Genomic DNA, 25,880 nt, shown 5'->3' with positions numbered 1-25,880 from the left:
GGGATCCAGAGGGAAGATGGCAGAGGAAAGAAGGGAATTGTATGGCTGTGCCATCATTCCATAATGCCACCATGCATTAGCAAGGGTGCCCTAACCTTTGCAATGGGACTCTATCCTCCTTGTTCTGAATCTTATCTTCAAAGCTGGTCAATCCATTTGTTTCCACAATTCTTTGGGGGATGGATGACTCATGAGAAATCCATATGTCTGGGAGGATTGTGACAGCACCTCCTGTCTGGAGATGCTGGCAGAAATAACATTAAGTTCCGTGATCTCTCTTGCCTGGGTCTGCCAGGCTGGTCCCTACCTCTCTTGAGTATTAGCTAGTTCCTCTGATCTCTGCCATCTCCTCCCATGCTGGCACCTGTGGCTAACCCTAATGGAAACTAGATGTCTGATGTGACCTGCAGCCAAATGTACTGGTGTGGGGTGGATGTGGTCATGCAAAGAAAGCTTTCAGTTCAGGTGCTGGTTTCAGAGCTGTGCACGCATGCTGAGTTGCTTCAGTTGTGTCCGACACTTTAGGACCCCAAATGAACTATAGCCCACCAGGCTCCTCTGTCCATAGGATTCTCCAGGCAAGAATACTGGAGTGGGTTGCCATGCCCTCCTCCAGGGGATCTTCCCGACCCAGGAATTGAACTTGCGTCTCTTACATCTCCTGCACTGGCACCGCCTGGGAGCCACACATGTGTAAACTGTGTCTGTGATGCCTTGTGGCTGGTAAGACCTGGCAGGTGGGTGCCAGTGAGCAGAGCAGGAAAGGAGCAAAGGGCACGCTATGTGTGAGAGAAAGTGTATTGCAATTCCATCCTAGCGAGGCAAGTTCATTTCTATCTGGGCCCCTGGGATCTCTCTGAGTCTTTCTTCTTAGGTTCATGTCTGGAAATAGACATTTTATTCCTAGAAATGGAGATGAACTTGAGAGTCAAATTTTCGACTGTTGGATTAAGATTCTTTCAGCTACAAGTGAGAGAAAACTTAATCTATCTTAAGCAAAAAGGCAGTATAGTGTCTCAGTAATTACAAAAACTCAGATTTAGGACTTATTTCTGGGGTGGCTTAATTCTAAGACCCTACCAGGCTTGCCATGTGTTGCTGGCTCTCTCCCTCCTTCCTTCTCAGCTCTACCCAACCCCCACCCCCCGTCATCCCTCCATCTCTCTCTGCCTTCCTCTTTTTCTGCCCGAGATGATGATCTTAGAGAAATAGACATTAATGGAAAATAGACTTCCAAACAATCAAGGCTAATGAATTTTGAAAAGGATGATGATACATGTTGCAGCAGCTGGGCAGATTACCCAGGACCTAGTTGATCGCTAACAAAGACCTGTCTTCATCGGGGGTGGGGGGGCCGGGGAGAGGCCAGCAGAAATAATCAGCATCACATCTAGAGGTGTCAGGCCAGGCATCACGCAGGGCAAAGCTGCAAAGCAAAGACGGAGGAAGCAAAGCCTGTGACCGACTGCTTTTTCCATTCTCTCTACGAGGAGGAACACATGATGTTTTCTGGTGTCATTTTTATGAACATTCTCTGGGCTGATGTCGGCTCCTATCTTCCTTCATGGCATCTGCAGATTTAGGTATTTCTTAGTGAAAATCCTCTTTAGCTTTTATGGATGTTTTCAGAGTAATCAAATTCTAGGATTTCTATCACATTTTCCCAAATCTGCGGCCTGCAGCCCATCAATGTACAGGCCTGAAAACATTTTTTTTTGCTAGTGATTCTTCCTTCAACATGGAGATGCGTAAGAACTCCAACTTGCAGGGTGCAGAAGAACATTGGTTTTAAAATCAGAGCAACTTAGGTGTGAGACTTGGATCTTTCCGTCTTCAGCCTTTTGAACTCCCATGAGTTGCTTAACCCCTTCTTCCCTCTCCTTTCCTTCCTTCTTTGGTGTGATGCTTTTGGTGGCAGTAAGGTCCGGAGTCAAGGCGTCTTGGGAGCAGTGGATGAAGCAGTGTATTTTAACTCATTCATCATAGACCCTGGCTCCGTATAAACACTCAATAAGTTTTTGTTCTGTATCCCTGTTCACTGAGACAGAGCTTCCACCTCTGCCCCAGCCTTGAAACACTGGAAGAATCTCTTTCTGCCTCTTTTATAATGGAGCCCAGAGGTTTAAATAAATTCAGATGAGGGCATTAGGCTTGTGGACTGGCCTACCCTAGACGTAGCCTGGTTCTACCTCCTGGGGACTCACTAAATGACCCTGAGTAAGAGATTTTTGTCTCAGTTTGATGAGAAACAAGAAGCCCACTTGCCCTGAGCCTCCTTTTCTTTTGCTTTTGGAAACATGAATGTGTACACCAGAGTAGGAATGCCTTTGAAAAAAACCATTCAACTGTGATTCCTGGCTCAGCATTTAAGACTTTCTCCTGGGTTCACCCTCAGAACAGTCTCCCCCCTCCTTTTGACCTTGAGGGAGAAGCCAAGAGGTGGGGCTTGTTTATAAAGGGAGGAGGAGCAGCCCACAGCTGCAGGCCTCGGATGATGGCCTGAGATGCCAGATGCTGTGCAGAGGGACAGCTTCCCCAGTCCTTTCATCTGAGATTACCCTTGGCTCACACCCTTCACTGCAAAAAGGCACCCTGGGATCCAGTCGTAGAGGAGTGGGCTGTGTGGAACTCATGGGTCTCAGAACTCTAACCTTCTCCCAGGGCTGGGAGGGGCATCCAGAGGTTATCCAGTCTTTGCTTCACCACATCACCAGTGTCTTGGAACTCGATGATACCGAAAAGTCAATGAGCCCAACTCTTCCCTCATCCTACCATTTTATAAACGAGGACACGGGGGCCCAGGGATGAGCCAGGTGGTGTGATGTAAACCTAAGACAGGGCCCTGGAGTTCTCAAGTGCTGGCCCATTGCCTGCAACACACATAGACACACACACACGTGCATGAATGCGTGTGTATATATGCACACACAACTGCAAAGTCAGGCTGCCAAGGCTGCTGATGTTGAGAAGGGCCTTGAATGAGAATTTTGTTTTTAATTCTATTTTTTTAAACTCCAAAAGCATTTTGTTTTGGGGTATAGCCAATTAACAATGTTGTAGTTTCAGGTGAACAGCAAAGGGACTCAGCCACACATATATATGTATCCATCCTCCCCCAAGCTCCCCTCCACCCAGCCTAGCATACAACATTGAATAGAGTTCCATGGGCTATACAGTAGATCTTTGTTGGTTATCCATTTTAAGTATAACAGCGTGTACCTGATCTTCCCAAAGTCCCTACCTATCCCTTGGGAAGGTCCTTGAGATGAGCTTAGGTTCAGTCCTCTTGGTATACTGACTCATGTAGATAAGAAAATTTTGCTTTGGACAACCTCATATCATTTTCAGGTGGTGAAGGATCTTAGTCCAGTGCTTATTACCGTTGTGAACATTGAGACTGAAAGGAAGCAGAAGGTGCTGAAGTCACAGGGTAACTCCCTAGTAGAACTAGGGCAAGAACTCAGCTGATCTGAGTCTCAGTCCAGTGGCCTTCCCACTGGACTCCACAGCTTCCCTTAATGTCAGATCTTCCTTCTGACTCTCTTCCTCCCAGGTCACTGTAAGCGTGGTGTGACTAGATTAACCTATATACTCTTTGCTGGAATTTCATATGGGAAGGGCTAGTGAGGAACCTGTGATGCTTAAAAAATAGCCGTGGTATTAACTTCTGTTGATTAATCACTTTGCAGCTGTCACCCATTTGCAGGCTTCCCTGAGATTTTAACCCTGTTATTTTTTTCTAAGTTCAATCCCCATCTTTAAATGAGGGTGGAGGATGTTATCCGCTGGTTCATATTTGTGATCCTGCCAGAGAGGCAGCCAGTGATCTGTGAGATCACTGTTCTCAGGCACCAAGTGTCCTGCTTTTAGAATCTAAAGGTCTTGTCCCTAAAACATGTAAGCACAAAAATTATCAAAGAACACTGATTATTTAGTAAAACAGTAACGAATGTAAAAATTAAGAAGAAGGAAAAGAGTTTTCAAAAGGAAATCTTTGGAGATTAGTTTACTGTAAATAGAATATACTAAACACTCTTGATACACATAAATACTAGTGACTAACAGGTACTTGGAAAATGGCATAGCTCTAAACAATGAATATTAAATAAATTAAAGGTAATTTCAGATACAAAGGATAAAACAAAGCAGTAATTAAAGAGTAAGACACCCCGTGCTCACTTTGGGGCAGCCCACATACTAAAAAGAATGAGACATCCGTCTCCACCAACATACGGACAGGATGAGCGAACAAAATCAGATACACTTCTCCCCAGTGCTTTCATTAGAATTGTTTTAAATGCACAGAACAAATGTGCCTTTATAATTTTTTTTCATTTAGATTTCAAACAGTAAAAGCTTTGTCATTTTAATATAGATCATTGAAAATCTTGTAAACATCCTGTTGCTCATTTGGAAAAATGAACCAGTGAAGAAAACCGAAAAAAGAAATAAAAGAAAACAGAAAGAAGAATTGATAGGTCTTGTGTCATGACTCAAAGAAGAATCCTTCTTTCCACTGGGTGAAGAGGGGCATTCAATTCTCCAGGGAGCTTTGAGTATGTGGAAAGTTGTGTATTCACTTTCCCGCCCTAGTTGGAGCTGCTCCAGCAGCTAGTTAGGGGAGAAACTGGAAGTTTTGCTCCAGCTCAGGGAAGCCAGATAAGGGAGTCTCTAGTCTAAGGAGGAGCTGTGTATGTTTTATGTCAGGTCCCGTAATGCTCTTCCAAATTCCCTTTGCCTGGGGACTTAGCCATTGATGGTAGGTTTCTGCTGCGGTATGTGTTGTTTACTCAAGTAATTAAAATATGCAAAGCATTCCCTGTCCCCCATTTTGTGCTTCTTCCCCAGCCACTTCTGGCATTTTTGGTTGGCAGTTAATAAAACAAAAGGTGAGCCCAAAGGCCCACGTCTCCCTCCGGCTAGAATGATTAATTTGGAGCGGTTTGGAAGTAGCAGGTTTTACCTGTAGCTACAGCCGTGCTTTTCTGGCTGATGTGTTCAACCCACTCTAAACACTACAAGCAGGGCGTGGCAAACGCTTCATTACAGGCACAGGGCAAGTGGAGGGAGGCAGGAGAAAGGAGGCGAGGTTTATTCAACCTCTTATGGTGGCACAAAACCAAGAAAACTTCTCCTTCCAGAAAGCCCTACATTGAAAGAGCCAGGAATGTCCCTGGTAATCCAGTGGCTAAGACTCCACGTCCCTGGTGCAGGGAGCCTACCGTTGATCCCTGGTCAAGGAATTAGATTCCTACATGCCTCAACTAAGAGTTTGCATGCCACAGCTAGAGATCCCGTGTGCCAATTAAGACCTGACCTAGTCAAATAAATGACTAAATAAATAATATTTCTTTTTTAGAGAGAGAGAGAGAGCCATACTCAAGGACACTTGAAATTTACTTCCTAATCCAGTTCCTAATTTGCGACCCCATGGGCTACAGCACTCCAGGCTTCCTTGTCTTTCACCAGCTTCCAGAATTTGCTCAGACTCATATCCATTGAGTTGGTGATGCCATCCAACCATCTCTGTTTCAGTGATTATTAGAAAAGCTCATTCTCTCATGGAGCCATTGGTGTACATCTGCTGTCTCTTCCCCACTGCACTTGGAGGGAAAGCCCAGCCTCATAAGATGATATCATAAAATGAGAATCAAGATTAAGGAATTGAATGCTGTAGTCTTAAGGCTGGTGGAATATTCAATCGATAGGAAGTATTATTGATGTTGTTATTAATCTCCCTGAGAAGATGGCTGGAGGAGACAATTTATCATGTGGTTTGCTTTTGGAGGAAAGAGATCCCATCTGAGTCTTTGCTTTTTAAAATCCAAATCATCTTGTTTTTTTCTTTTTTCCCTTGAAGCCTTTTTCATAGGTGCTGCAGCCACTGAGTCCAGTTCGTAGGAAAATACTCTGTTCTAATTAGTTCAGACTTGTCTTCCCTGAGATTCACATTAACTGCGCTTCCTGTGTCTAAATCCTGCTTTGGTAAACAGTCAAATATTCCAATAGGACCCAGGTTGGGGGCCATGCTGCTCCTGGAAGTCCCTTTTCGCGGCTGCCAGTGTTTGTATGAAGAATCGTCTTGAACCCACAAAACCCCCAGTGAGAAGGATTTGGAGTGTGGTGGTGGATTAACTCTGAGCTTGGCCTCTATCCACACACTTGCTGACATTCCAATATTGAGCCGGTTTCCTTATCCAGAAATCAAAAACGGTGCCTCTTTGTTGTAAGGGTCTCTGAGGAAAATGTCCAAGTCCCTGGAAAAGCGAAGAAGTGCTGTTCATTCAGCAAACATAGAGTTTGAGAAATAGCACCTTCTAAGAAAGATTGTGATTCAAAGTCTTACCATATGTGTGTGTATTGAAAACCTGCCATGTCTCTGTTTCATTTAATATTGCATTTAGTGTCTGTACATGTTCTGTGTACTTCATTATTATCTTCATTTTGCATCCTAGGAAGCCAGTTTTTCAGAAGTTAAACGTCTAGGGTTGCTATGGGGCTTCCCAGGTGGCACTAGTGGTAAAGACCTGCCTGCCAACGCAGGAGACATGTGTTCTATCCCTGGGTTGGAAAGATCCCCTGGAGAAGGGCATGGCAACCTACTCCACTATTCTTGCCTGGAGAATCTTATGGACAGAGGAGCCTGGCGGGCTATAGACCATAGGATCACAAAGAGTTGGACACGACTGAAGCAACTTAGTACACAGTGTTGCTTTGCTAAGTGACATTTGCCAAGTTATAAATTATTCTTTTTGCTCTTTTGGATCCTCTGTTTCCTCATCCTATACATACATTTTCAATGTCAGTTGTTGTATTTTCCATTTTTTGAAGGGCATCTAAATATTAGAAAAGCCATTCTTGCTTGAAATTATCTTATTTTTTGTGAAATAAGTCTGAATCTAAACCAAAACCTGTTGGTGCTTGAGCTGTACAGGGTAAATTAAAAATCTAGATTGATCTCAAGGAGGCTGTATTCTCCTGCCTTCCTTTACCCATTAATGCTTAACAAGTGTTTGGAGTCTGAATGGATCGGTCTGGGTCCAGGGTGATCTATGGATCTGAGCTAAGCTGAGATCTCCAGCTTTGTTCCATGAATTGGGCTCTTTTAGCACCATCCCTAAAGTTTGTTTCCATGAGAAGATATCAGCCAGGAGGCTCCAAGTCCAGGCATTTGGAAAAGAAAACAAAAGCCAAGTCATATTTCAACCCACATCTTTGGACTTGCAATGTAGGCTCTATAAAAATATATATTGCTTGGGGCAGTAAAGGACAATGAGGTCTCAGAATGACTGCCAACATTTAGACAGAATTTAGAAAGAAGAAAACAAAAGAGGAAGTTACAAAAGGTATGTGTTCCTGGGGCTTCTATCTGAGGAGTTGCTCCTGGCAGATGCAGCTCTAGGTGAAAAAGTTGAGCAGAATTACAATGGGCCTCTTTATCCTCCAGGCTCACACTGCTCAACAGCTTAACTGTTACACTCCTTGTGTTTTTGAAAAACTCCAAGGGTTTTTCCTAATCCGAGCCTAGAGGCTCAGCCTGAAAGAGCCATTCCACAGAGGTTCTGCTAAACGGAATGTCTTTTGCTTAAGCTGTCATAAAGCTTTTCTTTGAGGGAGCAGCACTATAGTGGTGTCTTTGTGAGTTTCCTCTGCACCTTGCCTCAAAAGAATTCCAAAAACACTGGGCCATGATCTTCAGTTTATGTCTATGAGAAGTTACATAATACTTTGGTCACCTGATGCCAAGAGCCGACTTGTTGGAAAAGACCCTGATGCTGGGAAAGATTGAAGGCAGGAGGAGAAGGGGGTGACAGAGGATGAGATGGTTGGATGGCATCACCGACTCAATGGACACGAATTTGAGCAAACTTCAGGAGATGCTGAAGGACAGGGAGGTCTGGCGTGTTGCAGTCCATGGGATCACAAGGAGTCGGACACAACTTAGCGCCTGAACAATACCAACAATCCACTTGTGTGTGGCTGGCACACACATATGTTTATCTAAACAGTTTCCCTCCCAGTGTGTGGAAGTGTGTGTCTGCTCTGGAGGTCACGAATACCGATGGGCAGCCCATGTGGGTGAACACCACAGACCCTCCATAAGTCTGGCATAGTCTGAGTAAGAGTGGCAGTGATTTTAAAGACTGTGCTTGGTGGCTGCTAGGGCTCCTGCCGGGGCTGCCAGCCCTGGCTGATGGACTGCTCAGACCTGCAGACCTAGATTTAAGAGGCAAAGCTGCTGGGGCATTTGGGAAACCAGGAGACTTTCCAGGGGACAAAGAAAGCATAGGTTAAACTTTTATTTTTTCCTTAATGCACATGGATATTCTCCTATGTCCTGAGACATGCAATCAAGAAAGATTAAAATTAAATAAATAAAAAATGACACTGTGCATGACAGTCTTAACGATAATCTCCTGAATTAAGATATTTTGCCATTAATGTACATTGCAACGTTTCTATAACTCTTCAGAAAGCAGTTGCCAACTCTGATCTACTTTGACAGATTCAACATGGCCCCCATGGATGAGCGATTTCAGAGAAAGCTTGAATCATTCTATGGGTATCAAAAATGCCCCGTGTTTGCTCACCTTTGCTGGGTCCTGGCTCCTTTATCTGGCATATATGGGTCACTCTGTCTCCTTTATACCTTGTCAGATGTGTGTGAGGATAGATGTTTTGAACTTCTGGGAGAGAAGCGGGCTTGTATGTGTCCTGTGAAGAAATTGCCTCCTTTTCTGTGTAATGAGATGCAGAGAACTGAGAGTCTTCTTGAGGTCAGCAGATTTCTCTTTAAAACACAGCACTGGATTCTCTCTGACTGCAGGGAAGTTGGCATTATCCGACAGAAATGAGCAAGACAATTTCCTTGTGCAGGAAAGGGAGGATCCAAAGAGAAGGGATGGGATGACTGTGGACAGGGGTGGGCGGGTGGGAGGTTCACCTCCTGCCAGGAGCACTTTGCCCCAGGGCATCCTGCCCCCAGCAGAACCCAAGCCTGGCAGCCCCTGCAGCTCTCTCTTTCCACTCTTCAGTCCTGCTTACTCCTGGCTCTCAGGGCATAGCTGGGAGTGAGGGCTGAAGGCTTGAATGGAGGAAATAAGGTTGAGGGATTTCAGGCAGGCACCCCAGGAGGATGGAGGTGAGGCTGTAGTTCTTGTTTTTTTTTTTTTAGATTCTTCTTATATCTTTTCTTTTTAATTATTTATTTTTAATTGAAGGATAATTACAATATTGTGTTGGTTTCTGCCCTACATCAACATGGGTCAGCCATAGGCATACCTATGTCCCCTCCCTCTTAAACCTCCCTCCCATCTGCTACCCCATCCCACTCCCTAGGTTGTTTCAGAGCCCCAGTTTGAGTTCCCCGAGTTGTACAGCAAATTCCCACTGGCTGTCTATTTCACACGTGTTCGTGTATACGCTTCCATGCTACTCCCTCCGTTTCTCCTGCCTTCTTCCTTTTACCGCCCCTACCACCCCCATCCCCATGTCCAGAAGTCTGTTCTCTATGTCTGCATCTCCACTGCTGCCCTGCACATAAGTTCATCAGTATTATCTTTCTAGATTCCACATATATGGGCTAGTATATGATACTTGTCTTTCTCTTTCTGACTTACTTCACTCGGGATAGTAGACTCTGGGTTCATCCATCTCATTAGAACTGACTCAAATGCATTCCTTTTTATGGCTGAGTAATATTCCATTGTGTACAAATGTACCACAGCTTCATTATCCACTCATCTGTCGATAGACATCTGTGTTACTTCCATGTCCTAGCTTTTGTAAATAGTGCTGCAATGAACATTGTGGTACATATTTCGTTTTCATTATGGTTTTCTCTCACATCTTTTTTTTTTTTAATTTTATTTTATTTTTAAACTTTACAAATTGTATTAGTTTTGCCAAATATCAAAATGAATCTACCACAGGTATACCTGTGTTCCCCATCCTGAACCCTCCTCCCTCCTCCCTCCCCATACCTTCCCTCTGGGTTATCCCAGTGCACCAGCCCCAAGCATCCAGTATCGTGCATTGAACCTGGACTGGCAACTCGTTTCATACATGATATTATACATGTTTCAATGCCACTCTCCCAAATCTCCCCACCCTCTCCCTCTCCCACAGAGTCCATAAGACTGTTCTATACATCAGTGTCTCTTTTGCTGTCTCATACACAGGGTTATTGTTACCATCTTTCTAAATTCCATATACATGCGTTAGTATACTGTATTGGTGTTTTTCTTTCTGTCTTACTTCACTCTGTATAATAGGCTCCAGTTTCATCCACCTCATTAGAACTGATTCAAATGTATTCTTTTTAATGGCTGAATAATACTCCATTGTGTATATGTACCACAGCTTTCCATGATACAGCTGCAGGCCTGAAGATGGGTGGGATACAACCACGGAGAATGGAATTTAGCCAGATAGACTCTAAACTTTGCATCCTGGATGCTCAATCTTTAATGTCCCTGTGATCTTCAAACTTTAATGCCCCTAAACAAATTTTTAAAAAAATATACCCCCTTTGCACGTTTTAATTTACCATCTAAAATCTTCCACATGTTTATTATAAGTATGCCATTTCCACAACATTGTAAATATTGACATTAAAAACACATTATTCCTTTAATGCATCTAATGAACTTTAAATACCAGAGCAATTTGATCCATCATCTATTAAACACATAAACAAGTACTTAAATCCTCAGTTTTACATGGTTCCATTTTCTTCTTGAATTTATAGTTTCATTCCAGTTTCCCCACCAAATATCCTTACGGATTCTTTTTTTATGCATGAAAGCCTTTTATTGGCCATTTTATCATAATTTAGGTGACAAAAATACATGCGTGTGTGGGTGCTCAGTGGTGTCTGACTCTTTGTGACCCCATGGACTGTAGCCCCCCAGGCTCCTCTGTCCATGGAATTTTCCAGGCAAGACTATTGGAGTGGGTTTCCATGCCCTCCTCCAGGGGATCTTCCCCACCCAGGGCTTGAACCTGTATCTGTCTCCTGCATTGACAGGTGAATACTATACCACTGAGCCACCTGAGAAGGCCACGAAAATGTGTATGAAGACTTTAATTTTTAATGACCAGTGGCCTTAAGTTTCTAGATGTTAAGAGATTTGGATTGAGTTATCATCATAATTATTAGTAATATACAGAAATAGGCAGTAAATCAAAATAATAATCAGATAATACATATAACAATTTTTGATGAATATGAAATTTAAGGCACATAATATTTTTGGAAATCCATCTCATATTTTTCAATTAGCCTATATTCATTAATCAATATTATTTAGTGCTAAAATAAGGAATAAGGTTAAGGTTCAGAATCAGTTCTATTATTGCTTTTTTATTTTTATAAATATAAGAAATGAGAAACACTATTCACAATAAATGAATGGATGGGAAAGGAAAGCGTTTTATTACAGCAACTCATATCTTGTTATTTGCCCAAAATCACATTTGGTGTCTTATCAAAATTTCTTTTTACTCTTCTCTCAGTTGATAATTCTTTTTGATTTGTCCCCCTTCAGTGGTTTGAAAAGAATTAAAAACCACTGAACTTGCAAAAGGATTTATTTCCCAGTCACTAGAGACATTCATTTTCAACACCTATACTAATATTTCATAGAGTTTATTCATTTGTGGTCTGTAGGTTTTCTCTCCTGAGGTTTAGAATGAGTGAAACATTTGTCTTCCCCTTTGAGAGTGGCAGCGTGTGTGTGTGTGAGTGAGTGTGTGTGTGTGTGTGTGTGTGCACGCATGCATGTGTGCGTGAACAGTTGGGCAGGGAAATTGCTTTCCACAGGGGGTTCTCAGTGTTAGAAAAAGTCTGTAAGAGAGTAAGGATCTGCATAAACCTTCAAAACTATCCTTGCTAGGTTCCAGGATTGCGTGTATTTCCAAAGTTATATGGACCTTAGGTTGAATTCCTTTCAGTGGTCACTGAAGTCTGTCTCTGCCTATTATATTGCATGAGAATTCTAGGCTACTATCCAATGGGAATTCTAGGCTATTACCCTTTAGAAGGAGTGAGAAGCATCCTGAGCTATATGTAAAAGTGCGTTTCCCTGTTGGCAATAACGAAAGAATGGCAGCAATCCCAGACCTATAAACAGTGGACTGATTAGGTAACCTGTGGTTTAGTCATGCACGTGGAGTCCAAACTAGCTAGAAAAGGAATGAGAGAACCCTAATGCGGGAAAAGGTAAAGCATGTACCAGATGTGGTATGGTGCTTCCGTTTATGAAAGTGAGGAAAGTGAATATAATCCCTATTTGCTTATGTTACAAACAATTGAAGAATAAACTAAAAACGAGCATGAACTGGTTGCCTTCAGGGGAGGAGGAGAGCAGGAGGGAGGGAGTGAGCAGAGATGAAACTCGACTAGGTTCACGTACCTTGATTTGGGGTTGACTTTAAAATCACGTAATGGTTTTTGCATCGTTTCAAAATATTATGTTGAGTGGGAAAGAAAAAGGAAAGCAAGTCTTAAAAATCAAAAGCGAAATGAAACAAATAAACCTGGACATTATATTGGTGACTTGGCCACTCAGAGAGGAATTATTTCCTGTGACTTTAAAACACAGCAGTGTCTTAGATATGTCCCTAGTATGTACATCCTAAAGATGAGCAGGGCTGCAAAGACAGCTTTCAGAATCATGTTGTTGGTAATGATCTTCAGCTGAATTTGAAATATATATATATTAGGATAAAAAATAAGTAATATCACTAATGTAAGAATCAATATTTTCAGCAAAAAAAAACCACCAAATATAAAACCAAAAAAATTAAGTAAAACTCTGTAATCCTAAATTTGAGTTGGAAAAATCAATATGAACTCATGATATATTCTCCTTTCAAAGGAAATATTTTCCTAGTGTTTTCCACTATAAGGACCTAGAAATAAATACTCATCAACCCAACAGAGGTGAGCATTCCTGGCTTCCATCATGTGGTCCCTAAATTCCATTGTCCACTGAAAGGACCCAAGGCTCCTTGAAAAAAATTAACTGAGTTAGGGCCAGGACAGCAAGTGGACAAAATGAGCCTAGGATTTTTTTTTTTTTCATGTCAGAAAGCAAGAATGCTATCAAAGACCACTGGGGTTTGGTGAGATGTGTCAGCTTGAAGAGGCTGCTACTGGCCAAAGATTGAACAGTGAGCATCAAAAAGAAAAATTATAATTAACTGAAACACTTCAAATGTGTAAACACACACACACAGGCACAAATAATTAAGTATGCTTCTCAAAAACAAGCTAAAACAAAATAAGCCTCTCATTGGTCACCTTCAGAGGATGCTAGAGAAGGAACTCGGGCTTCCCTGGTGGCTCAGACAGTAAAGAATCTGCCTGTAACGTAGGAGATGCAGGTTCGATCCCTGGGTCGGGAAGATCCCCTGGAGAAGAGAATGGCTACCCACTCCAGTATTCTTGCCTGGAGAATCACATGGACAGAGGAGCCTGGCAGGCTACAGTCCACATGGTTGCAAAGATTCAGACACGACTGAGAGACTAACACACACATACAGAGGAGGAACTCATTATTCTGAAAACTGGTAGATAAAAGGAGTTTCTATATAAACTGTCACCAATGTAACCAGTAGTTAACGAAGGAAAGTTCTTATTCATGGAAGATTTCCAGCTGATATATGCAGAGGGAATGCTAGAATTAGAATGTCACCCTTTTGCAGCCACTAATGAAATAATGGATCTTGGCAATGATCATCAGTGGCCACTGACATCCTAAGGTGAAAGGGAAGTTTGTGATGGAAGGTCAGGCTGACAAGCATCTTGAATCCACAATAATAGAAGTGGTGGAAGAGTTATCTAAAGTAGTATAATCCAAAGATCTCCAAGGACTTATTTTTTTCTTGACTCATTCCTTGGAATTTTTGCCTTATTCCTGTATATTTCCTGTTCAAAGGCTCAGCCTTCAGATTCTTAGTGTATCTCATTGTAAAGCTTGGATCATTAACTAGAATTTCTGGGGCAGTGCCTGGGCAAGTTACCTTATCTTCATCTGTGAAATGGGTATCATAGGGAACTCTGCCACATAGTATGAGAGAGAGGCTTAAATGCAGGGTGTTGTAACATCCAGTGGTATGTTACATCCAGTGTGTTTCACAGCCAGTGATATTCAGTGTGTATTAATTAGGATTATTCTTATTAAGATTATTATTTTATCCCATTGCTTGCCTGGCTAGGTTTCATCATGGGCATATTTGTCTATATATGTATGTGTGTGTGTGTGTGTGTGTGTGTGTGTATATTTTAACCTGGGAAGGATTTGACCAATAACTTTCCCAGAGTGGATCTCTCTAATATGAGAGAAGGATACAGGAATGCAGGCAGCTCTGAAGGAAAATCAGTATAGTCTAGGCAGACCTATGGGAAATATGGACAGTCTAGGAAATCAGGCTTGTCCTGGCACTCACGACACACACAGCGCACAGTCTCTGCATTTTATGTGTATGCTCTTGTATTTCATGATGCTCGGTGGGTTTCTATATATTGAATATATCATCTCACTTTAGAGACAGCTGTTGCTTGACTTCTATGTTGAAGATGAGGAAATTGAAATTCAAAAAGTTAAGAGTTTGTCAAAAGTCACATCAGAACCCAGGGTTTTTGACTTCCAATTTATTGATTTTGTTGTTGTTGTTGTTATATCACAGTCCACTAGAAATATTTTAGTCCACTTCTAGAGGAATGCTGTATAAATTTCACCCACACTGATGATGCCACCCAGTGTAAATCTTAATAAAATTCTTCTTAGCAGTACCTCTGTGACTGATTAATACCTTTCTGATAATTTTCGATCCAGAGATTTAAACTCCTCAAAATTTATACCAACGCACTCAGATTTCTCTTTTTGTACATTTGGAAATTTCAATTTGAAATGGCTCTTCTGGGTAATGCATAGAATCATCAGATGAGGCAAGCAGCCCACATCAATTTGTAAGAATCCAGTATTTACCGTTTCTCATCAAGAGAAAAGTTCCCATATTCCTAACCTCTTTTCCTTTTCATTCAAGAAACCAGGTACAAGAAACCGTTCCACTAGCTTTCATCAAAAACCTAATTTTTCTCAAAAAAATATTTTGATTTAGAACATGAATAAATTAGGCCCACTGGTTTTCCTTTAGTCATATGTTTAGTTTTTTTCCTTTTATTGTTTTAAAATTTTCAAATGTGGTACATGCTCATGAACAGACAGCATAGAAATAATAATATAGAAAAAAATGGAGTTTTCTTTTTGGTCAGTTCTCTCACTTTTCCTTCCTGGAGGAAATCACTGGCTTAATGACTATCTTTCTGGACCTTTTTCTATGCATTTACAGACTTATATGTTATTGCCTTTTAATATATTTGCTTATGCACACACATTTTACATAAATGAGAATGCTAATGTATATTTACAATGTTTTACATTTTCATTTAATATATCCTGGACATATTTACATATCATGGTACATAACTCTACTACATTCCTTTTAAGTGCTGCATATACATTTAATGATGAACAAATTGCTGCCCTTAAAAACAATGAAATAAAATATCTTCAACGAAGTATTTTTGCTTACATAAGCAAGTATTTTTCTAAGACTCCTAGAAGTGAAATTGCTGAATTAAAAGGCACTTAACCTGGTAGCTCAGACGGTAAAGCATCTGCCTACAATGTGGGAGACCAGGATTCGATCCCTAGGTTGGGAAGATCCCCTGGAGAAGGAAATGACACCCCACTCCAGTATTCTTGCCCGGAAAATCCCATGGACTGAGGAGCCTGGTAGGCTAGAGTCCATGGGGTCGCAAAGAGTCAGACACGACTGAGCATCTTCACTTTCACTTTCACTTAACATCTTTAGGGCGGACATATTCTGCCAGGCTGCCCTCAGAAAAGGCTGCCCAGTCTTAGCAACGAACAACTCTTTCCTCGGGCTTTTTATACACTGGATAGTACCAGTCTCTTCATTTTCCCCACGTGATAAAGAATGTGTCTCTTTATTGCTTTAACTCACATGTCTTCATGCGTTTGTGGCCATTTGTAGCTCTTCTGTGAATCATCTGTTCTTCATTTCCCTGTTGGATTTCTTGTTTTTAACTAATTTAAAGAAAACACTTTATAATGTATGGATTTTAATTCCTTTTTATGTATACGGCAAATATCCCATTTGTTTCTTAACTATGCTTCTTTTGTATTTTGCCATGCAAAAGTATGTAATTTTTACCAGGGGTATCTCTGAATTCTGTCCTTCATGGCTTCTGGAACATGTGTCTTATTTAGGAAGGCCTTTCTCTCCTGAGGTTATACAAATAGTTTTCTAAGTTTTCTTCTAATATGATTATTGTTTTGTTTTTTATGTTTAGCTCTTTAATCCATCTGGAAATGATTTTTGTATATGGTGTGAGGTAGGTATCTAACTGTACTTTTTAAATGAATAGTTCATTGTCCCTACACTGATTACTAACCCATCATTTCATATATTAAATTCCAGTATTGATACGTGAGTCTCTTTCTGGACTCTACTTTGTTCCATTGATCAAAGAAATTTGTCTATTCCTATGCCAATAACCCAGTGTGTTCATTCCTGTAGTTTGATATTGTGTTTTTCTATCTGATTGAGCAAATATCCCTGTTGTTCTATTACAAGTATATCTTAGTTTTTTTAATCATATGCTCCTCTCGATGAATTTTGGTACTGTGTTGTCAGTTTCCATACATTATGCCATTGAGGGTTTTATTTAGATGGTGCTGAATTTTTAGATTAATTTTGGGATGAATGAGAAGTTTATAACTGAGTCTTCTTATCCAAGGAAAAGACACATCTTTCCATGTCTTCAGATCTTCTTTTATGTTTTTTAATAGTTATATTTACATAGACCTTATAAATTTTCTGCTAAGGTTTATACCAAGGAATTTTAAACATTTTTTGGGTTGTTGTTCTTATTGCTATTGTACAAACAAGTTTACTTTTCATTGAATTTTGAAGTCCTTGCTACAGTGCATGAGAGTAATTTGATTTTTGTATATTCATTTTACGTCTGAGTAGCTTACTAAATCATAAAATGGTTCTAATTGTTTTATAGCTAATTGTCTTGAACTGTCATATCATATGCAAACAATGATAGTCTTGACTCTTCCTTTTCAGTGTTTTTATCTTGTTTTTACTCTCACTTTATTGTATTGACTAGGATCATTTACAGAGTTTTGCATCAAATCTGTAATAGAAGATACCTTCTATGCTTTCAATGTTTTATCAGTAAATATGATATTTAGTGTATTAACTAAAGGAAGTTTACCTTCTATTATTAATGAATTAGAACTATTAGGAAAGGATGTTGGTAGTTTTGGGCATCTTTTGAAAGAATAGCTTTTCTTCTTTTATTTTTACTTTAGTTTACCTTGTTTTTTCTCTTGGAATTTCTGACTTCTTTTTTAAGGTAATATGTGATTTGTTTTTGTAAACACGTTTTAGGTAATTGGAAATAATATGCAAATTTTTAAGGAGGCTGAAAGATACATACATCACCCGTATCTATCAATTAAACTCATTATTTGTATTTTTTAAATGTATCTTTGTTTTTGTTGTCTTCTTGATCTATCATTTTGCAAAATAAGTGTTTTAATTTGCCTTTGTAATTGTAGCTTTGTCAGTTTTCTTTTATTTATAACCTATTTTACTTTTTAATACATTTTTATTGCTGTTAATTTGACTAAAAATGTTTGTGATTTTTCATAATGGCAAATTTTATCACCTTCAGATATAATATAGATCACTTTGTCTTCATTTAGTTCTTGACTTTCTGAAATATTTTTCATGTGTATATTCAATTTTTGATATACTCTATATTGATTATATAGCATATATCAATATACTTTATACATGGATTGTATTTTCATATGTATTACATATATTGCATATTATCTATTCAAGTTATATTATCTATTCAATTATATTTGCCCTTTATTTTTACGTATCAATGTATTAAATATTTTGCACATCATATATTGAGTATTTTTTTTTACTGTTTTGTGTTTTTAAATTCTTTCAAAATTTTCAACATTTTCTGTTATTTCCTTTTAAACATGTCTTTTCTAGATAACATGCATCTTGGTCTTTTTAACATAAATTTTTTCTTTATTTAAAAGACAGTATAGCCTATTAGTTCTCATTGTCTATAGTGATGTAATTTAAAGTTCTTTTTCATTTGTGCTTGTTATTCACCATTATCCCGCCTTCTTTTTTGTGGTCTTTTTGTATTGGTTAGAGATTTTTGGTTCTATTTTCCTGAAACTGCTTTGGAAACCATATATACTGTTTTTATTCTCTTAGTAGCTACATTACTATTTTAGCAAGCACATTTAAAGTTAAACTGTTACAACAATTGAAGGCTATAAATTCCCTTGCAGAGTCTTTATCGGGCTTTTAATTATTTCCCTATCTACTCTTATATGCACTTATTTTTAATATTATCTAAAAGTTTCATTCCAGAATATTGTTAATAGTAGCAATGATATTACTATTAGCATTATTAGTGGTATTGTTTACTTTATACCTCTGTCTTACAGAAATCCTTTATTAGTAATTATATTACATTTAACTAACATAGTACTGACCATTATTTTGATTTAGATTGTGTTTCTGTGGCTTATTTGCTTTGCACTGTTTGTTATGTTCCAACTCATTGTATATTTTAGATTCTGTTTTCATTTTCCTGTAGTACATCCTCAATTAATTTTTCTGCTTTATTTTTCTGAAAGGCCATGAGTGGTAAACTCTCTGAGTCTTTACTTATCTGAAAGAAACATCTTCATTTGTCTTTACACTCGATGCAGAACTGTCTTGATTATAAAACCCCAGGTTGAAAACAACTTCTGCAAATCCATATTATCATTTACCTTCTAAAATACTTTGTGGATAATGCAAACATGATCTCTTTTTTTAGTAACAAGATTGCCCGTCTTCAGCACCTCATTCTTTCTTATGTGTTTATGATTATAATTCCTACAACTGGCCCATCATAGAAATGAGAGCTTCAATTCATTGTTCATCATAATAGTTCATTTATAGAGAGCTCTTTTTCGATCAGTGGAAAACAGTTTTCTAACAAGTTTCATGTGTTAGCCAGAAGTTCCAATTTCTGCTGCTCTGTTTATGAATGATGCAGTTAGTTCGTGAGTTCTAAAACATGCTGTGAATTTTCTTCCACTTATGCTAATAATATCTCTAACCTGCTGGGCAGTGAGGATTTCCCTACTGTTTTTTCTCAGGGAAGTAAAGCCTGAATGTCAGTCGCTTCCTCATATCCTGGACTGCAGATCAGTTGATCCACAGCTGGCTAATGTCCTTGTTATTGTTGTTGTTGTTTGGTCATTAAGTCGTGTCTGACTCTTTTGTGACCTCAGGGACTATAGCCCGCCAGGCTTCTCTGTCCATAGGATTTCCCAGGTCAGAATACTGGAGTGGGTGGCCATTTCATTCTCCAGGGGATCTTCCCAACCCACAGATCAAACCCACATCTCCTGCGTTGCAGGCAGATTCTTTACCACTGAGCCACTGGGGAAGCCCAATGTCTTCCTTGGCTTACTTTAAAAAACACTCTCCTTCCTGGCTTTTGCGATCTTGCTAAGAATGGTTGTGAATTCTCTTGTAGTCCACCTGATTTCATGCTTTTGAACTTCCCTATCCCTTTCTCTCCAAGCCCTAAGTTGCAGTGAGAATTTCAAGATTGTCAGATACATGCTAAAGCCATAGTTCTACAGACTAGGTGCACATCGACCACATTGTGCTTTAACCTCCTTGGCCAAGGAGTCTAACCTAATGTTTGCAAATCCTCTGAGACTTGTTAGCCTCGCTCAGTGATTTTGTGACTTCCTTCTGGACTCCTTCTTAAGGTTAGATCTGACTGTAGTACCAGATTCTGAAACCCTCTCTCCCACTTCAAATCATCTTGTAATCTTTCTTGACCTTCCATGCCAAGGAGCCTACCTTCCCTTAGGTGTGATCTCTAATTGCTACCCTAGCTGCCTCTAGCATCCTAGGGCTTGGAGGTCAGCATCTCCACTGGCCTTTTGACACAAAAGTTGCATCCCATTTGGCTATCTTAGAATAAGATGCATCAAGAGGGCATCTTCAGATGAAGAGTGCAGACTGATGCAACTGATTCTGGTCATTGGGTCACTCTGTGTGTGCTTCTGTCTCGGCCCCTTTTAGGTGGGAGGACATACCATGCTCCCGATTCGCTGGATGCCCCCTGAAAGCATCATGTACCGGAAGTTCACTACGGAGAGTGACGTGTGGAGCTTTGGGGTGATTCTCTGGGAGATCTTCACCTACGGAAAGCAGCCATGGTTCCAGCTCTCAAACACAGAAGTACGGAAGGGGGCAGATGCCGGGAGGAGTGATGGGGTTGGGGGAAGGGATAGTTAAGGAGTTTGGAATGGACATGTTCACACTGCTATATTATAAATGGATAACCAACAAGGACCTACTGTACAGCACAAGGAATTCTGCTCAGTGTTATGGGGCAGCCTGGATGGGAGGGACTGGGGGAGAGTGGATACATGTATATGTATGATTGAGTTGCCTGAGTTTACCTGAAACTGTCACAACACTGTTAATCGTCTATACCCCAATATAAAACAAAAAGTTTAAAAAAAGGAAAGAAAGGGGCAGGTGGGAACCTTGATTTGTGGGAGGCTGATAAAAGATACCTGAAGCCAGCAGCTAGACAAGAGTGTGCAAAACACTGGGTAGGGTTTGAAGCTAGCAGAGCAAATGTTGGCAGAAGCAGGAGAGAGACCTTCTTGATAGGAAAAATAAAAAAAAGCATAACTGTAGGAAGTGTGCTGTGGTTGTCAGGAGAGCATGAAATCAGATGTCGACATTGAGATGCAAGGCACAGTTCTGTTTGCTCTGCTACACTTAAAAAATCACAAATGTTTCACTAAGACAGAAAGTGAAAACAAAAAAACAACTATGAGGTTTTTCAACTGTGCCGTCTTGTGGAAACACCTACCACTAAGTACACCAGATCGTCTGGGTCCCCAGAGGCTTTAGGCAGGCCAGGCCCAGAGATGCGCTGGAAGGTGGATGGGGAAGGCACATTTCACGCACTGACAGAGCTGTGTGTGGACTTCCGGGAGTAAGATGAATCATAATAGTAAATGTAATATACACATTATGCATTTTTACGCTTTTGATGTACAGTATTAATAAAAAGTGCTAGCCATCAAATTGAATAACAGCTCACGTTTAAAGCCAGGCATTTTCCGAAGCACATTAGCCTGTATTAACTCAGTATTTTTCACACAAACACTTGTTGAAATTCAAGACAAAGGAAGGGGGGCTGCCTGGGGTTCTGGAGTGGATTGGCCTGGTCTCAGAGGTGAAAGCTTCCGCCTGGAGAAGGCCTGGGCTGTGGTCCAGAGCAAGATGCTTCTCAGTGACTTGTGTTGCCCCAGGGAACTCAGTCCAGTTTGTAGGCAGTAAAGGGCTGGGTCTCCCAACCCAGCAGAACTATAAAAGATTGCAGTCTATGGTCTGTTTTCTGGGAAAACATGAACATGAGGAGGACCTTTTAATATTAGAATCCTATCTGAATATTCCAGAAAGTGTCTTTCTTTTTGGAAGCTATGTTCATGTTGGCTTTCCTGTACCCTGACCATTTAATTAAGTAAATATCAAAGGCTGAAAAGAAGGCATTTCTTTAAATTTATAATATGTTATCATTTGGAAATGGAATGGGTCCTGACGACATTTCCCAAAGAAGGAAAATACATTTTAACAACTTTTCTAGAAAAAAATGAAAGTGTGTATATCAAAACTCATTTGTTATGGTGCCTCATGGGCTTCCCTGGTGGCTCAAATGGTAAAAAATCTGCCTACAATTTAGGAGACCTGGGTTCAATCCCTGGGTCAGGAAAATAACCTGGAGAAGGGCACGGCAACCCACTCTAGTATTCTTGCCTGGAGAATTCCATGGACAGAGGAGCCTGGTGGGCTACAGTCTATGGGACTGCAAAGAGTTGGACATGACTGAGAGGCTAACACATACACATACATAACTATTGTTTTCCTGGGTAGGGGGTGGTGGTAAACACACACACACGAATGCATATACACATATCCATGTGTATATACATCCTGGCACATTTGCATTACTCAGGCACACAAAGCATCCTGATCACAGCCCCCATGTAGTTTGGTGGCTCCAGTGGAAAGGGGACTCTGGGCTGAGGGTTCTATTGGTCTCAACAGACAATCTGTCCTGGATATCTAATCTGCCTCAGCATCACAAACGAGGTCATTTCTGACATTCCTCAGTTAGACATTGGCCTTGAAGATGGGCTTCCCACCTCCCCTGCCCCTCCCCCCGCCCCCAGTTACCTTGTCTACTCCACCCACCCCAGCAATCAAGTCCTAGAAGTCACCGATCATGAATTTCTCTATCAAATTGGCAATCTGGAGAGGAGGAGACATCCCAGTGCTTTTAATATTAGCACTAGCAGCCACTCCTTCAGTTTCCACTAGACCTCTTTTCACGGAGGTGAAGGTAATAGAGGATGGAGACAAGGCTCAAATAAAAACAGGGAACATGAGCAGCAGGAGATCTATCAGACTGGCCAAGAACAGAGCCTAGTGGGCCTTTGCAGACTGGGAAGACCAGGCCCAAGAAAGTGCTGACACAGGGATTGTTTGACAAGCTGCCCCAGAGTGACATGAGGCTACGCTGCAGACAAGGTGCTGTTGGGGGCAGCCTAGGGAGATAAAAGCTACACATACAGGGACTTCCCTGCTGGCCCGGTGGTTAAGAGTCCATCTACCAGTGCAGGGGGCGTGGGTTCGATCCCTGGTCAGGGAACTAGGTCCCACATGCCATGTGACACATTCAAAAAGTAAAAATAAATAAATGAGTAAAAAAGACTACAGATAGACTAATGGGGACAAAAGGGGGAAATGTGAGGCTGGCCAAGAAGTCTATTCGTATTTTTCCATTGCATTCTAAGGAAAAACCCAAACAAACTTTCTGGCCAACCCAATAATACTTTTTACGTTCTCTACTAGAAATGCATGCATGCTGTCACTTCAGTCGTGTCCAACTCTTTGCAATGCCAGGCTCCTCTGTCCATGGGATTCTCCAGGCAAGAATACTCGAGTGGGTTGCCATGCCCTCCTCCAGGGGATCTTCCCAACCCAGGGATCAAACCCAAGTCTCTAGCATCTCCTGGGTTGGCACGCAGGTTCTTTACCACTGAACCACCAGGAAAGCACTTGCCTAGAGATGATTCTGTGTGTTTTTATCATCACAATTTTTCTTCAAATGAGGACACTGTAGTTTGGAGTCAGTAAGCTGACCAGGGTTACATAGTGAGAGTTAGGAAGAAGTTCAAATAACCTGAGAACTGGAAGATGGAATCTTAAAAATTCACAGTGGCAGCAAAGAAATCACTGAAGAATTGGACTCCAACCACAAATTACAGGCATGGTCCTGAGTTTCCAGTTGGGGATGGTCCAACTATACGTTATCTGCTTTCTTCCTGTTCCTCCTTGTGGCCTTCCCTTTGGTACACTGAGTCAGACAATCCCTTTTCCTCCTCATTGGGTCCTTAAACGAGCTGGTCAAGGGATGGTACCCATCTTAAAGGTAAGGATGCTGAGATCCTATGAGGCCAGTTGACTTTCTCTGGCCACCCAGCTCGACAGTGGTGAATCAGACAGTTGGTCCCAGTGTTAAGGACTTTCAAAGAAACAGAGAAAGTAGAATTGACATATATGTTGTCACATCATGTGTAAAATAGATAGTGGGACGTTGCTATATAACACAGGGCACCCAGCCTGGTGCTCTGTGATGACCTCCTAGAGGGGCAGGATGGGGGTGTTAGGAAAGAGACTCAAGAGGGAGAGGATATATATATATACACCCTGGCTTCAGTCCCTAAGTTGGGAAGATCCCCTGGAGAAGGGAATGGCAACCCACTCCAGTATTCTTGCCTGGAGAATTCCATGGACGGGGGAACTTGGTGGGCTGCAGTCCTTGAGTGTGTGTGTGTATGTGTGTGTGTGTGTGTATGACTGATTCACGTTGTTGTATGGCAGAAGAAAGCACAACATTGTAAAGCAATTATCCTTCAATTTAAAAAAGCAGAGATGGAGTGCAAAGGGCAGCAGGGGCCTGGACCAGCCAATGCTGGGTCCTGGCACTTGGAACTCATGCCCAGGACAGACGAGCAACTCTGATCTCCAGCCCAGTCTCCACTGAAGAGCATCACTGAAATTGTGGCCTTCTGCTGAGCTTGAGCCGCTGGGCTACAGCTGAGCATTGGCCATGACTTCCTTGTTCTTTCCCCTTTTCCAGGTCATCGAGTGCATCACCCAAGGCCGTGTTTTGGAGCGGCCCCGAGTCTGCCCCAAAGAGGTGTATGATGTCATGCTGGGGTGTTGGCAGAGGGAACCACAGCAGCGGCTGAACATCAAGGAGATCTACAAGATCCTCCATGCTTTGGGGAAAGCCACCCCCATCTACCTGGACATCCTTGGCTAGCAGTGGCCGGTGGTCACAAATCCATATTCTGTTGCCTCTTCTCTCCTGGCCTCACCCCATCCCTCTTTTCCACCTCACAGACTATTTTCTTCCATCCTTGACTGAAGCAAACATCTTCATATAAACTCAAGTGCCTGCTACACATACAACACTGAAAAAGAAAGAGAAAAACCCTGTAAGGCAGTTTGGCATATATATATATATATATTTATATATCTAACTATCTATCTATCCATATCTACAGAGAGATTCCCTCTTCTCTAATGCACAGAGAAGCTGCTGATACAGAAACCGCAAGACTGTAATGACAACCCAGAAAATCTTATATATTATGAACGCAATTGGAAATTTGCGTAGGTGTAGGCTGTGGCCTGTATTTCTTCAGCTCTGTCTTTTGAGAGCGGAAGATCTTAAAGATGCAGAGAGACAATCTTTGTATTGGGATGGGAGGAGCTGGGGAGGAGTGCCAACCACTTCTGCGTGGGTGTGATCACCTGCACAGGTGTGTTAGCCTCAAGCTCTACACAGGCGCATGGGCAGACCGTGTCAACAGGGTCAGAAAGGAAAGAACACCAGACCAGGGGCCGCTGGAACACCTCACGCCTCCCCTGACCATCGTCTCCACCGCCTTCCTCCTCTCCACCACTTCCGGACGATTTTCTAACTTGTCCTTTCTGGAAAGTACAGTCCTCATGCTTTGGGGAGTCAACAATGGCGCCTACAGGTAAACACTGAACAAACAACAGCAAAACACAAAACCATGGCAACAGTGGACTACATCCATCTGGGTGTCAACCGCGCCTTCCTTTCTAAATCTGAGAGAGGTGTCGTCTATCCTCTGAACTTCAAAAACTGGACTTTCTGGATTTAACGAGCCACAGAATTAAAAGCCGAAATCTGAACCCTGTCATGGCACTGCCTTCTGTCTTTCCATCAGGCAAAGACTCCTTGGCCTTGCCTCCCACATTCAGGCTGCTGGGGAGATAAGGGGGGCTTTGGACATCCCCCGTGTTGTCTGTAAATGTGGATGTAGCAGGGTTCCAACAGCAGGAGAGTTCATGCCTCGCAGGTGTTTGAAGGTGTGCCCCTCTGGGTCCTCCGTGTCTCATCCTGTCTCCTCTAGATTCTAGCTCCCACTTCTCGGGAGCTCTGTTAAGCCCCAGGTAAACCCCGCTGCTGGGAAAGGGGGCCAGGTCCAGCCAGAGGCACAGGCAGTGCTTGTTTCAGAGAGTCAGGTGATGGTGTGGGCAGGAGCCAGCAGGGGGAATCTATTTGGCACCTGCACCTGGCCCCTTGGCATTCCCCTCACGTTTCC

General features: G+C 41.6%; 1 protein-coding gene across 4 annotated transcripts in view; it reads left to right on the top strand.

The window, feature by feature from the left end:
• Positions 1-25,467, top strand: part of NTRK3 (neurotrophic receptor tyrosine kinase 3) — a 423,069-nt gene extending 397,602 nt beyond the window's left edge. For 3 of the 4 annotated variants that reach the window (XM_070775074.1, XM_070775079.1, XM_070775075.1), the window contains exons 17-19: positions 16,388-16,429; positions 20,236-20,394; positions 24,380-25,467. In XM_070775074.1, coding sequence (XP_070631175.1) covers positions 16,388-16,429; positions 20,236-20,394; positions 24,380-24,565 — 387 coding nt within the window. In that variant the 3' untranslated portion in view covers positions 24,566-25,467. The remainder of the gene's footprint in view (positions 1-16,387; positions 16,430-20,235; positions 20,395-24,379) is intronic. The other variant, XM_070775076.1, reaches the window with a different exon arrangement.
• The last annotated feature ends 413 nt before the right edge of the window (positions 25,468-25,880 follow it).

The sequence above is a fragment of the Bos indicus genome, chromosome 21 (genome assembly GCF_029378745.1).
Source record: "Bos indicus isolate NIAB-ARS_2022 breed Sahiwal x Tharparkar chromosome 21, NIAB-ARS_B.indTharparkar_mat_pri_1.0, whole genome shotgun sequence".
NCBI lineage: Eukaryota > Metazoa > Chordata > Mammalia > Artiodactyla > Bovidae > Bos > Bos indicus.
Note: the sequence above shows the minus strand (reverse complement) of the source record. Positions and strands in the feature narration are given on the sequence as shown.